The 13420-nt window shown below is 49.1% G+C and overlaps 1 protein-coding gene across 1 annotated transcript; it reads right to left on the bottom strand.

Moving 5' to 3' along the window:
- Positions 1-1077: 1077 nt before the first annotated feature.
- On the bottom strand, positions 1078-13090 carry LOC106579625 (mediator of DNA damage checkpoint protein 1). The gene is made up of 9 exons (XM_045702088.1): positions 13020-13090; positions 12635-12782; positions 11575-12222; positions 11290-11368; positions 10890-11130; positions 4821-4982; positions 4446-4628; positions 3154-3279; positions 1078-2133 (listed from the first exon to the last, which is right to left on the bottom strand). The coding sequence occupies exons 2-9, from the start codon at positions 12768-12770 to the stop codon at positions 1816-1818; spliced, it is 1893 nt and encodes a 630-aa protein (XP_045558044.1). The 5' UTR covers positions 12771-12782; positions 13020-13090; the 3' UTR covers positions 1078-1815.
- Between the last annotated feature and the right edge of the window lie 330 nt (positions 13091-13420).

Below are 13420 nucleotides of genomic sequence, written 5' to 3'. Positions count from 1 at the left end.
AAAAGCCAGACTACGGTTTGCAACTGCACATGGGGACAAAGATTGTACTTTTTAGAGAAATGTCCTCTGGTCTGATGAAACAAGAATATAACTGTTTAGCCATAATGACCATTGTTATGTTTGGAGGAAAAAGGGGGAGGCTTGCAAGCTGAAGAACACCATCCCAACCGTGAAGCACGGGGTGGCAGCATCATGTTGTGGGGGTGCTTTGCTGCAGGAGGGACTGGTGCACTTCACAAAATAGATGGCATCATGAGGGTGGAAAATTATGTGGGTATATTGAAGCAACATCTCAAGACATCAGTCAGGAAGGTAAAGCTTGGTCGCAAATGGGTCTTCCAAATGGACAATGACCCCAAGCATACTTCCAAAGTTGTGGCAAAATGGCTTAAGGACGACAAAGTCAAGGTATTGGAGTGGCCATCAAAAAGCTCTGACCTCAATCCTATAGAAAATTTGTGAGCAGAACTGAAAAATCATGTGCGAGCAAAGAGGCCTACAAACCTGACTCAGTCACACCAGCTCTGTCAGGAGGAATGGACCAAAATTCACCCAACTTATTGTGGGAAGCTTGTGGAACGCTACCTGGGAACGTTTGACCCAAGTTAAACAATTTAAAGGCAATGCTACCAAATACTAATTGAGTGTATGTAAACGTCTGACCCACTGGGAATGTGATGAAAGAAATAAAAGATGAAATAAATCACTCTACTATTATTCTGACATTTCACATTCTTAAAATAAAGTGGTGATCCTAACTGACATAAGACAGGGACTTTTTACTAGGATTAAATGGAAGGAATGGTGAAAAACTGAGTTTAAATGTATTTGGCTAAGGTGTATGTAAACTTCCGAATACAACTGTAGCTGAAGGATCAGGAGAGGGAGGGAAGAGAGATCAAATAAACATGACTGGGATAGGCAGTAAATTATCTCATGTACTGCTCTGTCTCTTCTCTCTTACCTCATATTTAGATTGTTTTTATAAACAAATCTATTCAGAGCATTTCTCTGCATGCATTTTCTCTAACCTCAAACATAGGAATACATTTCCATTTCTTGGGTTTGTTTGTCTTCTTATCGGAGTGAATACATTCTGAACTATCTAGTCTAGTTGGTCATACAGGTGGATGTCTCCTCTCACCAGCCTTTTACGTTGGTGTCCCAAATAGCACCCTATTCCCTATATAGTGCAGGGCTCTCTTCAAAAGTAGGCAATAGGGTCCCATTTGGGATGCTGCCATTTGTCTCTTGTACAGCCGAATCCTCATTCTCCCCTCTCTCAGGTGTCTAATGGTCTCATGCCCCTCCAGGGGAGTAATACTGTAGTTACCACTCCTCTGTGGCCTGGACCTGCTACTGTTCTCTATACAGGTGGAGGTGGGTGCTGCATGCCATCACACACACACACAAACCATCTGTCTGCGGTCTTCTCTGAAACTGTAATGCCTTCTCCCTGGCCTTGTAGACAGGGTCATATTCACCTATAGGAAGAAAACAGACTAAAACAGGGAGGGATTACCTGAACCTGTGGCTCAGTTGGTAGAGCATGGTGTTTGCAACGCCAGCATGGTGTGTGCAACGCCAGGGTTGTGGGTTCGATTCCCACGGGGGGCCAGTACAACATTTTTTTTTTAATTATTCATGAAATGTATGCATTCACTACTGTAAGTCGCTCTGGATAAGAGCGTCTGCTAAATGACTAAAATGTAATGTAAATGTAACTTGTCCAATACTAGTTTTCGTTTTCTGTTGCATAATGTTTTGCTACAGTATGCACTAATGAATACCACCCAGGGGAATTTTGTTTTTCTGTTACGTTCTCTTCCTGCCACTGGCCTGGCCTTTGGCTACTGGCTGGACCCTGGGTTTGGGGGCTGAGAGGACATGGGTTACCAGGTCCACTCTCTGCTGTAATATACCAGTTAGCAGGATCTCAGCACTGAGGACAGGGAGAGAAGCAGAGAGAGCAGGAGCACAGAGAGACCAGTCCTCCCCACACGATATCACTAGGGTCCGGGCCTTCTGAGTGGAGGGCATCTTGGAGAGGAAGTGAGCTCCGCTACAGACGATGATGTCCTTCATCTGGGCTGGCTCTGGCAACACTGACCTGGTCACATGGACCTCATAACCCTGAGAGAGGAGAGGGCATGCTCTTATTTGGAGTTTCATTTACCCTTTTAAATATACAAATCAGTGTCATCACTAGGGCCAGTTTCATAAACAGGAAGTAAAAAGGAGAGAATAAGATAATAGATAATAGCCTGCTTGCTGTTGAGTCAGAACTGAGCTCATGGGAGAGCTGCCATTAAACACAACCACAACATTAACAGTTAATGCAGCTTGCCTGCCCTGCCTTCTCCAGAACACCATCTGAGAAGTCTGCTCTTTATATTTAATACATTTGCAAACATTTCTAAAAACCTGTTTTGTTTTGTCATTATGGCGTATCGTGTGTAGATGTAATTATTATAATAATTATTTTAATCTTTTAGAATAAGGCTGTAACGTAACAAAATGTGGAAAATGTCAAGAGGTCCGAATACACTGTATGTACATATCTACCTCAATGACCTCGTACCCCTGCACATCAACTGGTAGTCCTTGTATATAGTCAAGTTATCATTAATCATTGTGTATCTATTATTACATGTATTATTACATGGTTAACTTTTCTATTATCTCTATGTTCTTTCTCTCTGCTTTGTTGGGAAGGGTCCGTAAGTAAGCATTTCAGTAGTCCACACCTGTTGTTTAGGATGCATGTGACAAATAACATTTGATTATACAGAAACCCATATTCTCAGGACATTGCTTTAGTGTGTCTTGTGTTTTCAGCAGTCTATGGTGTGTAGTCGTAGATAAAAGGAGGCCATTGGGGAGTGTGGATTATTCACAAAGTATGCAGAATAACTTCTGGGTTCCTGTGAGTCATTATTTGCCTAGCGTCTGCACTCTCCTAGGGGGGTGTGTGTGTGTGTGTGTGTGTGTGTGTGTGTGTGTGTGTGTGTGTTGCCTATTTGAATAAACATGGATGGGAGACACAAAGATAAAAGCAAAGCGGGGAGCATGCACACACACAGAGTTGGGACATTAACACAAAAACATACAGGGATGAATTGGACAGATGGATGGAGGAGAGTGTGTGTGTACCTGTAGTAGAGGTTGGGTGCTGGCGGTCCTCAGTGATTCCTCCAGACAGAAGCTGAACTTGTTCTCCTGCTCCCTGTCCTTCACCAGGTACCTATCAGTAGGTAGGAAACTACCCACCTTACCACACTGAGAGAAGGTGTGTGAGGTGTAGAGAGGGGAAAAGAGGCAGAGAGAGAGAGAGGTGTGTGAGGGGAAAAGAGGCAGTGTGTGTCGGAGAGAGAGAGAGAGAGAGGTGTGTGAGGGGAAAAGAGGAAGTGTGTGTCGGAGAGAGAGAGAGAGAGAGAGAGAGAGAGAGGTGTGTGAGGGGAAAAGAGGCAGTGTGTGTCGGAGAGAGAGAGAGAGAGAGGGAGAGGTGTGTGAGGGGAAAAGAGGCAGTGTGTGTCAGAGAGAAAGAGGGAGAGAGAGAGAGAGAGAGAGAGAGGTGTGTGAGGGGAAAAGAGGCAGTGTGTGTCGGAGAGAGAGAGAGAGAGAGAGAGAGAGAGAGAGAGAGATGTGTGTGAGGGGAAAAGAGGCAGTGTGTGTCGGAGAGAGAGAGAGAGGTGTGTGAGGGGAAAAGAGGCAGTGTGTGTCGGAGAGAGAGAGAGAGGTGTGTGAGGGGAAAAGAGGCAGTGTGTGTCGGAGAGAGAGAGAGAGAGAGAGAGAGAGAGAGAGAGGTGTGTGAGGGGAAAAGAGGCAGTGTGTGTCGGAGAGAGAGAGAGAGAGAGAGAGAGAGAGAGAGAGGTGTGTGAGGGGAAAAGAGGCAGTGTGTGTCGGAGAGAGAGAGAGAGAGAGGTGTGTGAGGGGAAAAGAGGCAGTGTGTGTCAGAGAGAAAGAGAGAGAGAGAGAGAGAGGTGTGTGAGGGGAAAAGAGGCAGTGTGTGTCAGAGAGAGAGAGAGAGAGAGAGAGAGAAGAGGTGTGTGAGGGGAAAAGAGGCAGTGTGTGTCGGAGAGAGAGAGAGAGGGAGAGGTGTGTGAGGGGAAAAGAGGCAGTGTGTGTCGGAGAGAGAGAGAGAGGGAGAGGTGTGTGAGGGGAAAAGAGGCAGTGTGTGTCAGAGAGAGAGAGAGAGAGAGAGAGAGAGGTGTGTGAGGGGAAAAGAGGCAGTGTGTGTCGGGAGAGAGAGAGAGAGAGAGAGAGAGAGAGAGAGAGAGAGGTGTGTGAGGGGAAAAGAGGCAGTGTGTGTCGGAGAGAGAGAGAGAGAGAAAGTGCAGTGAAAAGAAAACTAGGCTCTGCCTCCAACCACCCCATTACACATGACAGGGATGTGCATTCTATTTCTACAATCTTCACTTCCTGGTGGGGGGGCGGGGACTAACCTTATCCAGCCAATCGGTGGTGACGACGGGCACGCCACGGGCCACAGCACACAGGAACTTGACGGTGCGTCGGATCCTGTCAGTCACCAGGTGGGTCATGTCGGCCACGCCCTTCGCCAGGCTGCCCCCCAGACGAGACACCACCTTCCCCCCCCCCTCATCCACCACTCCTGTAAACAACACCTGAGAGGAGGGGGGTCAAAGAGAGAAGGACAGAAGGAGGGAGAGAGGGATAGAGAGTAAGAGGAAGGGAGGGCTTTCAAAACCCACACACACGACTGTGCATCAGAGAGATTTAATGCTCTAACACACGGACACTAAACACACACACATTAAACACACACACGGACACTAAACACACATCCATTAGCTTACCTTGTAGGACTGCGTTGCAGCCCTAGCTCGGCCCAGTGTCCCAGGGGAGGAGAGAGAGGACAGGGGAGAGACAGAGGAGGAGCGAGGGGTCTTGGCAAATGGTGATGATTCCACAGGGGCCCTACGCTTACCTCTGCTCTTACCTGTAGGGGTCTGGGGCACCTGCAGCAGAGAGGGGTAGGGGGTGGAAGAAGAGAGAGGGGGAAGAGAGTGAGCAGGAGGAGAGAAGAAAGATAGGGGGAAGAGAGGAAGAGAGAGAGTTTCATTAGTCAGTAATACAGGGTGTATACAAACTGACAGTTATGCCCATTGAACCACTTAATTCATTACTAGGGCTGTTATGCAAAGATGGCCAGTGTACTCCCATGGCTGAGGGAGTGAGAGATGTCAGTGTACTCCCATGGCTGAGGGAGAGAGAGATGTCAGTGTACTCCCATGGCTGAGGGAGAGAGAGATGTCAGTGTACTCCCATGGCTGAGGGAGAGAGAGATGTCAGTTCTCCCATGGCTGAGTGTCAGTGTACTCCCATGGCTGAGGAAAGAGATGTCAGTGTACTCCCATGGCTGAGGGAGAGGGAGATGTCAGTGTACTCCCATGGCTGAGGGAGAGAGAGATGTCAGTGTACTCCCATGGCTGAGGGAGAGAGAGATGTCAGTGTACTCCCATGGCTGAGGGAGAGAGAGATGTCAGTGTACTCCCATGGCTGAGGGAGAGAGAGAGAAAGAGCGAGAGAGAGATTGATGCCTTGGTAGTCACTGAATGATGTTAATTGAAATCCATTACTCTAGTGGGAAAAGACTGAGTCAGTGTACGAAGAGAGTGGCGCTGGGTGTGGACAGAAATTGAGTGCATAGCTTTTCAAAGGCTTGTCTATCAGAAGGGAGCAGATGGAGAGAGAACATTACCACAGAATTAGAGTCCAAAACAGATTTCTCTTCTTTCTTTATCTGAACCGTTGACTGCCTGCCTCGGACTTTCCTCTGCACAGTACCAGCCTCTTCCATCTTCTCACTCTGTCCCTCCATACTCTTCTCCTCCTCTGCTATCTTCTTCACCTGGGCAGTGGAGGCTCTGCCCCTCTTTGCTGGAGTGGATGCAGGTTTCTCCTCTTTCTCTCCTTCCTCCTCTGCTGCCCTGCATCTCCCTCCCCTCTGAACCTTAGCTTTCCCCCAGGGAACCTTGAACCCACTGCTCTCCTCCTCCTCTTCCAGCCCCCTCTTCCTCCCTTTCCCTCTCCCACCGGTTTTAGACCCCACTCCCTCTTCACTTGGAGTGTCCCCTCCTGCTGTTGTAGTGGTGGATTCAGGTGTGTTGTCTTTCTGGCCACCTCGGCCCCGGCCTCTTCCATTCCCTCTAGGAGCGGGGGAGTCCTCTGTTACCTGGGCTGGAGTGGTTTCTTTATCTGCTACTACAGGGTCTGGCTCATTGGTTTTGGCTGTTTTCTTCTGCCCTCTAGTGGTACCACCAGCCTCCTGAGAATCAGCCTTCTCATTCATCTCAGGGTGTGGACCATAATCCTCTACTTTCTGGCTTCTCCTGCCTCTGGCTAAGGGCTTGGTGGCTGAGGGCTTGGTGGCTGGAGGCTGCTCACTCTGCCTGTTACTGGGAGAGACGGACTCTGTTCCAGTCTTCCTCCTCCCTCCGCTCTGAGAGCTCATGCTAGCCGGGATACAGGTGGAGACCTCTGAGTTGAAGGAGCTGTGGGAGTTGGTGGAGCTGGAGCGAGAGCGGGTTCTCCTGGCAACAAACTGTTCGCTGGAGAGAATGTCCTGCACTGTGACCTCCACAGCAGCAGGGGGAGCCACAACCGTACCGACCAACGTCCGTCTCCTGGTGCTGTTGCGGGTGGGGTTGTCTGGACCAGGGGCTGGCTCTGTGGTGCTGGTGGTCTTCCTCCCCCCTCTCCCTCTGCTCCCCTGGGTACCTATGTTGGAGGTGGATCTCTCAGAGCTGACAGAGTTGGAGCGAGACCTAGTTATACTAGCTGGGACTGGTTCTGGTTGGCTGGACAGAATATCAAGTTCAGGTTGTGGTTCCGTTGTGGGTGGAACCGTGACGGTTCTCCTGGAGGTGGCTCTGCGACCTCTCGTGGATGTTTTTGGCTCATTTTCGTTGTCTTTCTTTGCTTGTTTTTCTCCTTGTTCCTTCGCTTGTCGTTCTTTAATCTCCTTTTCTTTCTCCTCGGCTTCCCTCTTTCCTCTTTCCTTCTTCTCCCTCTCCTGTTTTTCTTTCAGGTGTCTTTCCTTCATTTCCCTGTCTAATCGTTCCTTCTCTTCCTTGTTCTTCTTCAGTCGTTCTCGCTCCTGTTTTTTCTTCTCTTCTCTTTCCATTTTTTCCTTCTCCAATATCTCTCTACGCTCTTTCTCCAATTGTTCATCTTCTGCTTGTTCTCCCTCTAATCTCTCTTTCTCCTCTCTTCCCACCCTCTCCCTCTCCAATCGCTCTAGCGCTTCCCTTTCCCTGCTTTCTCGCTCCAACTTTTCTTGCTTCTCTTTTTCCTCCCTCTCCAGTCTTTTCCTGTCTTCTCTTTCTTTCCTCTCTATTCTCTCCTTTTCTTCTCTCTCTATTCTCTCCTTTTCTTCTCTCTCTAATCTCTCTTTTTCTTCTCTCTCTAATCTCTCCTTTTCTTCTCTCTCTATTCTCTCCTTTTCTTCTCTCTCTAATCTCTCCTTTTCTTCTCTCTCTATTCTCTCCTTTTCTTCTCTCTCTATTCTCTCCTTTTCTTCTCTCTCTAATCTCTCCTTTTCTTCTCTCTCTATTCTCTCCTTTTCTTCTCTCTCTAATCTCTCCTTTTCTTCTCTCTCTAATCTCTCCTTTTCTTCTCTCTCTAATCTCTCCTTTTCTTCTCTCTCTAATCTCTCCTTTTCTCTTTTTGCCCTTTCTTGCTCCAGTCTTTCTTGCTCTTCTCGTTCCTTCCATTCCCTCTCAAGCCGCTCTCTTTCCTCCTGTTCCCTTCTCTCTCTCTCCATCCTTTCTGTTTGTCCTTCCACCCTCTCCCTCTCTAATCGCTCATATTGTTCTTTAAGTTCCTGCTCCATCCTTTCTCTCTCCTGTTGTTCCTTCCTAACCCTTTCCGATTCTACTTTTTCCTTCTGCAACCGTTCCTTCTCAGCTTGTTCTTGTCTTTCCTTTTCTATTCCCTCTTGCTCCTCTCTCTGTTCCCTCTCAAGTCTTTCTTTTTCTCCCACTTTCTGTTGTTTCACACTCTTTCTTCCTCTTCTTCCTTGCTCAACCACTTCTTCTTTCTCACCCTCTTCCTCCTCAGGCAGCACCTTCCCTCTCCTCCCTCTGCCTCGTGCGGTGTTCCCAGCTTTCCCCTTCCCTCTTGTCTGTGTCTTTGGAGGCTCAGAGCTCTCCTCTTCTTCTTCCTCTCCTCCTCTAGCTCCTCTTCTACCTCTACTGCTGACACCGCTTGTCCCAGCCTCAGACTCTCTCCCTCGCCCTCTCTGAGCCCGTCCTTTAGCTTTGGTGTCCTCCTCCTTCTCTTCCTCAGTGTCACAAGTACCCATAGGCTGAGTTTCAGCGGTGGAGATGTGGGAGCTGGTGAGGAACTCACTAGGTTGTGTCTCCTCCTCTTCTACTCTCCCTCTCCGGGAACTTCCCCTCCTTCCGGGTGATGGAGGTTTGAGTTCTTCCTCCTCCTCATCATCATCATCATCCTCAGCAGCAGCAAACATGGGCTGGGTTTCAGCAGTGGAGAGGTAGGAGCCAACAGTCTGTGTCTCTTCCTCATCTACTGTCTGTTCTTGGGACCGTCCTCTTCTTCTGGGTGAGTCTGGTTTCGCTTCTTCCTCATCATCACTCTCCTGGACCATGTCCAGAGTTTGAGCCGTGGAGAGGTATTGGTTGATCAGCACGTCACCAGTCTGGGTCTCCTGCTCCTCTTCCTCTCTCTCCCTCACTCCTCCAGATCTCCCTCTCCATACTGGGGTTGAGGGCATGGCTCCAACCAAATCTTCCTCCTCTTCACCCTCTTCCTCATAGGCAGACATGGGCAGGGTTTCAGTCGTAGCAACATTAGATGTGGTGGGGGTCTCCTCTTCATCTTCCTCCTCTGGGTCACTGTGAGGCTGGGCAGCATAAGCCTGTGTTGCCTCCAGGACAAAGTCCACCTGCCTGTTCCTTCCGAACACCACAGACCTCTGGCCCAGGCCAGGCTCCTCGCTCCCCCCTCCAGATCCATAGGTCTGGGTGGCCTCCAGGTCAGAATCGCTATCTGGGGAGCTGAAAGCCTGGGTGCTCTCTGTGGCTACTGCCTGGGCCAGAAAAGCCCTGGAGGACAGAGTGGGAACCACAGCTCCAGCTCCATATGCCTGGGTGGCCTCCAACTCCCCATCTGGGAAGCTGAATGCCTGGGTGCTCTCTGAGGCCTGGTCCCCGGCCTGGAGGCTGAGGTCCCTGCAGTCTGACAGACCCAGCTGGAAGGAGCCTCGGCTGGGCTGCTCCTCTGCCAAGGAAGGCTCCAGACCGTAGGGTTGCGTGGCATCCAGGGTTGGTTCCACTGGAAGGCTGCTTTGATGGCCCTGGTTCTGGGCCTCCAACACAAATGACTGGGTCTCGGCCACCACAAAGTCATCGTCCTCCTGGCTGTCTGATGCAGAACAGGACAATGCTGCTGTAGGCCTCAGCACAGGAGGGAGAGCTGGGTCTGAGGAGGAAAGATAGAGAGACAGGTTACAAATGAACACGGCAGTTTCCACTGGAAATGTATAATCTCTTGTCAAAGTCTATGGCTGTGTCCCAAATGGCACCCTATTCCCGTTATAGTGCAGCACTTTAGACCAGAGCCCTATGGACCCTGGTCAAAGGCAGTACATTACATAGGAATCAGGGTGTGATTTAAGATGCAAACCATACAATCCATGACTTACGTCTGAATGGGTCAGAGGGACTGAAGAAGGCCTGAGTCTCCATCTCCTCCTGTACTGACGATGCCAAAGGGGTGGAGCACTTCTGATGAGGGCCAGGGGAACCCCCCAGGGGGAGCAGCCCGGGGCCAGCTGCCCCCTCTCTGATCCGACCTCCAGTCTGTCCCTGGCCTGCTTCCCCTGGTGCATCCTCCTCCGTATCACTGTCCATCCTGAAGTCACTGGGCTCACTGAGGTCCGGCTCCGGGACCCTCCCTGCTGGGGGCCGACACCGGGGGGGTTTGGGCTCCAACCGCTCCTCCTCAGCATCTGTGTCAGCATCAGAGTCCTGAGACCTGAGAGCGGTTGTCTTGGTAACAGCACCGGTTATCGATATTGTGGGTGATGGCAGCACGGCCTGTCGCGACGCTAACACAGCGTCTTCCTTTACCGTGGCGACATTAGGAGGAGGAAGGTTCATGGTTTGTGTGGCGTCTTCCTCCAAGTCTGTGTCGCTGTCAGACCTGATCTCCAGAGGAGCAGCAGCTGCAGGTCCTACACTGGTGGGTGGAATAAGGAGCTCCGCTGTTCTGCTGCTGGCCGGAGGGGCAAAAGGGTTGTCTTCTTCATCAGTATCACTGTCCAAAAGGATCTCCTGGTGACCAGCAATCCCTGTTCTGATTCCACTACAATCTGATTCTGGAACTGTTTTGGAATGTGTGTCTGTGTCCGCTTCCACATCTGTGTCAGTGTCTAAGTGGAATTCTACGGGCGGCACTGCAGGGGCAGAATCGTCTGGTTTCTCGACCGGATCGGATACGAAGGAGGTAACATTGGTAGCACTGTCTGACACAACAACAACATCATCGTCATCATCATCCATGTCTGTATCACTGTCCAGGTGGATCTCTGTTGGCTGCACCACTGGGACAGAATCTACTGGTTTCCTCTCCACATCGGCTGTAGTTATCATTAACTTAGAGTCACTGACCATAGTATCTCCTTCCTCCACATCAGTATCACTGTCCATGTGGATCTGGCCTGGGTCAGAGTCTGTAGTAGGAGGTTCTGTTGCGTCTGGTGGCGTAACACTGTTCACAGGTGCAGACAGCCCCATCTCCTCCTCTCCCTCTACGTCTGTGTCACTGTCCATGTTAAACTTGTCCTCTGTAGACACCATCGGTGCAGAGGGGGTTAATCCATCTCTCTCAGCTTGACTGACCTGGTTCACCACTGACACATCCTCCTTTCCTCTTGTCCTTTTCCCAGTTTCCTTCTCTCCTAGTGCCTTTGTGCCTTCCTTCGCCTCCTCCTCTTCTTCGCTGTCGTCCACTATCACTTGGGCTCTTCTTCTCCTGGGCTGCTGTCTCGGTCCATCCATGTCGCGCTCCTCCTCACTGAAGCTCACTATTTTCTTGGGTCTGTTTTTTGCAGAGGAGGGAGTGATGGGGCTCTCGTCCTCACTGTTAGACATCAAAGGAAAGGTGACTTCACTTGGAATACAAACACCTACTGTATTCTACTATACATATTTATAGTTTAAAATATAATTCAATATTTAAGTGTTCGGTGATAATATCAGGTTACTGAAGTGGAAATGGATGGATGGATGGGAACTTTACCTCTCTGGAATGACTTTGTTTGTAGGACTGAGGAATGTAGAACAGGTGGGACTGGACATGTGGGAGTCAGAATCAGAGACTAACAGAGAAAAAGAGAGAGAACAAAAGAGAGAGAGGTGGAGAGAGAGAACAAAAGCGAGAGAGGTAGAGCGAAGTAGAGAGAACGAAAGAGGTAGAGAGAGGGAAAGGTAGAGAGAGGGAGAGAAAGGAGAAATAGATATTTACAAAACACTGCAACAAAGCTAGATCAGATTACAGCAAGTGAAACAATAAACATAATTTTACCAAAGTACTTTCCCCGTTTGTCTCGCCGTCCCGCTCGATCTCTGTCGGAGTCAGACTCAGATTCAGGCACCAGTGTCCTCTCAGGCTGTGTGGGGGTTTGTTCAAACGACAGGGGTTTGGCCGGAGTTTTACCCTTTCCACCCAGTTCAGTCGACGATGGTGCCCCCATCTCTCCATTGACTCCTCTACCCTCAGTCGGTCTCTCAGTCTTCGGTGTGCTAGTCTCTCGTCCCAGACCTTGGCCACTAGGGCTTCCTCTGAACTGGGCCTTCCTGTCTGGCCCTGTCCTCCTTCCCCTTCCAGAGTGTGCGTTGGTCAGGTTCTGCATGTGCCCCTGTCCCCCCCTCTGGTCCACAGAGACATACTTGCAGGGTATGTCAGCTATTACTACACACTCTCCCTCGGTCAGAGCGTAGCGGACGTGAGGGGTCAGTTTGGTCCGGCCCTTCCTTGTCCCATTCATGCTCCCCAGGTCCCACACTAAAGCCTCTGTCTCCATGGTGGCAACGTTGCCACGACAACGGTTGCCGTGAAACATTGAGATGGAGATGACGGTGTGTTGCTTGGATACGGAGCGGGCCTCGAGGGGCAGGGAGCAGGAGTTTGGGTTTCGACCCAACACATTCTCTCCCTGGTAGAGAGGCAACTCTGAGGGGGGGAGGGGGGAGTATCAATAAAATACTACTTTTCGCAGCAAATATAAACATGTCATAAACTGACATCATTATTTAATGAAAAACTTGTTTTATTTAACCAGGCAAGTCAGTTAAGAACAAATTCTTATTTACAATGACAGACGGCTAACTGCCTTGTTCAGAGGCATAACAGATTTTTACCTTGTCAGCTTGGGGATTCGATCCAGCAACCTTTCGGTTACTGGCCCAATGCTCTAACCACTAGAATACCTGCTGAATATCTCATATCTTGTGTTGATGAAACAAAGTAAGAGGGAAAGCAACGCATGCTACAAAATGCCAGCAATGCGAGATATTGTACAAGTCTAGGCGTATTTGTAAAGGTTAAAAGATTACAGAAAGGCTGGGGACATAACAGGGCTCACCAGTCTCTGAGATGTGTTCATTTTTTAACACCCTGAGTTTGGCCAGTGGCTCTCCTCGCGTCTCTTTTCGCATTTCTCCATCCTCCTCCTCTGACTCCTCCAATATTGAGTCATCGATCAGCTGTGTTGCCTCCATTCACCCTTTAATCTAAAATCAGCCAAAGGGACAAAAAAATATGGCAGTAAAACAGTAATTAGTTTGTCAGATAAATTGTTTTATAAGGACGCACTGGCTAACGTTAGAAGATCTAGCTAGCAAGCTAAGTTAGCAGAACGTTTCTAAATGTTACTATGAAGCACTTATTCAGTAAAACAAGGCCACCAATTACCATAAAGTACACATTTTTTATGGATATTCACTTTTTATTTAAAACATCAGACTTACTATGCATGTCTTTCGAACGACGAAAAACAATGTGCATTTCCGGTAGAATATCTGACCGCCTTCGGTTGGTGGGCCCATAAGATTATTGGTCGAAACGGCTGTCAGTTATGCTTTTATTTGTGATGATTGGGTAAAAAGAACCGCGATCATTATAATTAAGGATTTGATTGGACATGAATGGTATGACCTCGGCATTTCTTGGCGCTCCGTGTGACTCGAGATTTCACGTAAGGACCAATGGAATAGTCTAAAATGTTCAAACTCCGCCTACCCTGGATACCCGGCCATTCAATACGAATTCGACTATTTTTTTACCGGGCTGGATAGACAGAGGGGCGTGTATCTGCACTGAAGCGCCTTTTCCCCTTTCGCAGCGATCCAATGAGATTTTACTTTTATTA

Source organism: Salmo salar, chromosome ssa02 (genome assembly GCF_905237065.1).
Source record: "Salmo salar chromosome ssa02, Ssal_v3.1, whole genome shotgun sequence".
Classification (NCBI taxonomy): domain Eukaryota; kingdom Metazoa; phylum Chordata; class Actinopteri; order Salmoniformes; family Salmonidae; genus Salmo; species Salmo salar.
The sequence above is the reverse complement of the archived record's forward strand: the minus strand, read 5'-3'. Positions and strand labels throughout refer to the sequence as shown.

Excerpts from the sequence above, each read along its gene's own strand:
- LOC106579625 (XM_045702088.1), bottom strand. The coding sequence starts at position 12,770 with ATGGAGGCAACACAGCTGATCGATGACTCAATATTGGAGGAGTCAGAG. Across the intron at positions 11,131-11,289 it reads AACAAAGTCATTCCAGAGAG|TGAGGACGAGAGCCCCATCA; the intron begins GTAAAGTTCCCA and ends GATGTCTAACAG. Across the intron at positions 4,629-4,820 it reads CTGCAACGCAGTCCTACAAG|GTGTTGTTTACAGGAGTGGT; the intron begins GTAAGCTAATGG and ends CCCTCCTCTCAG.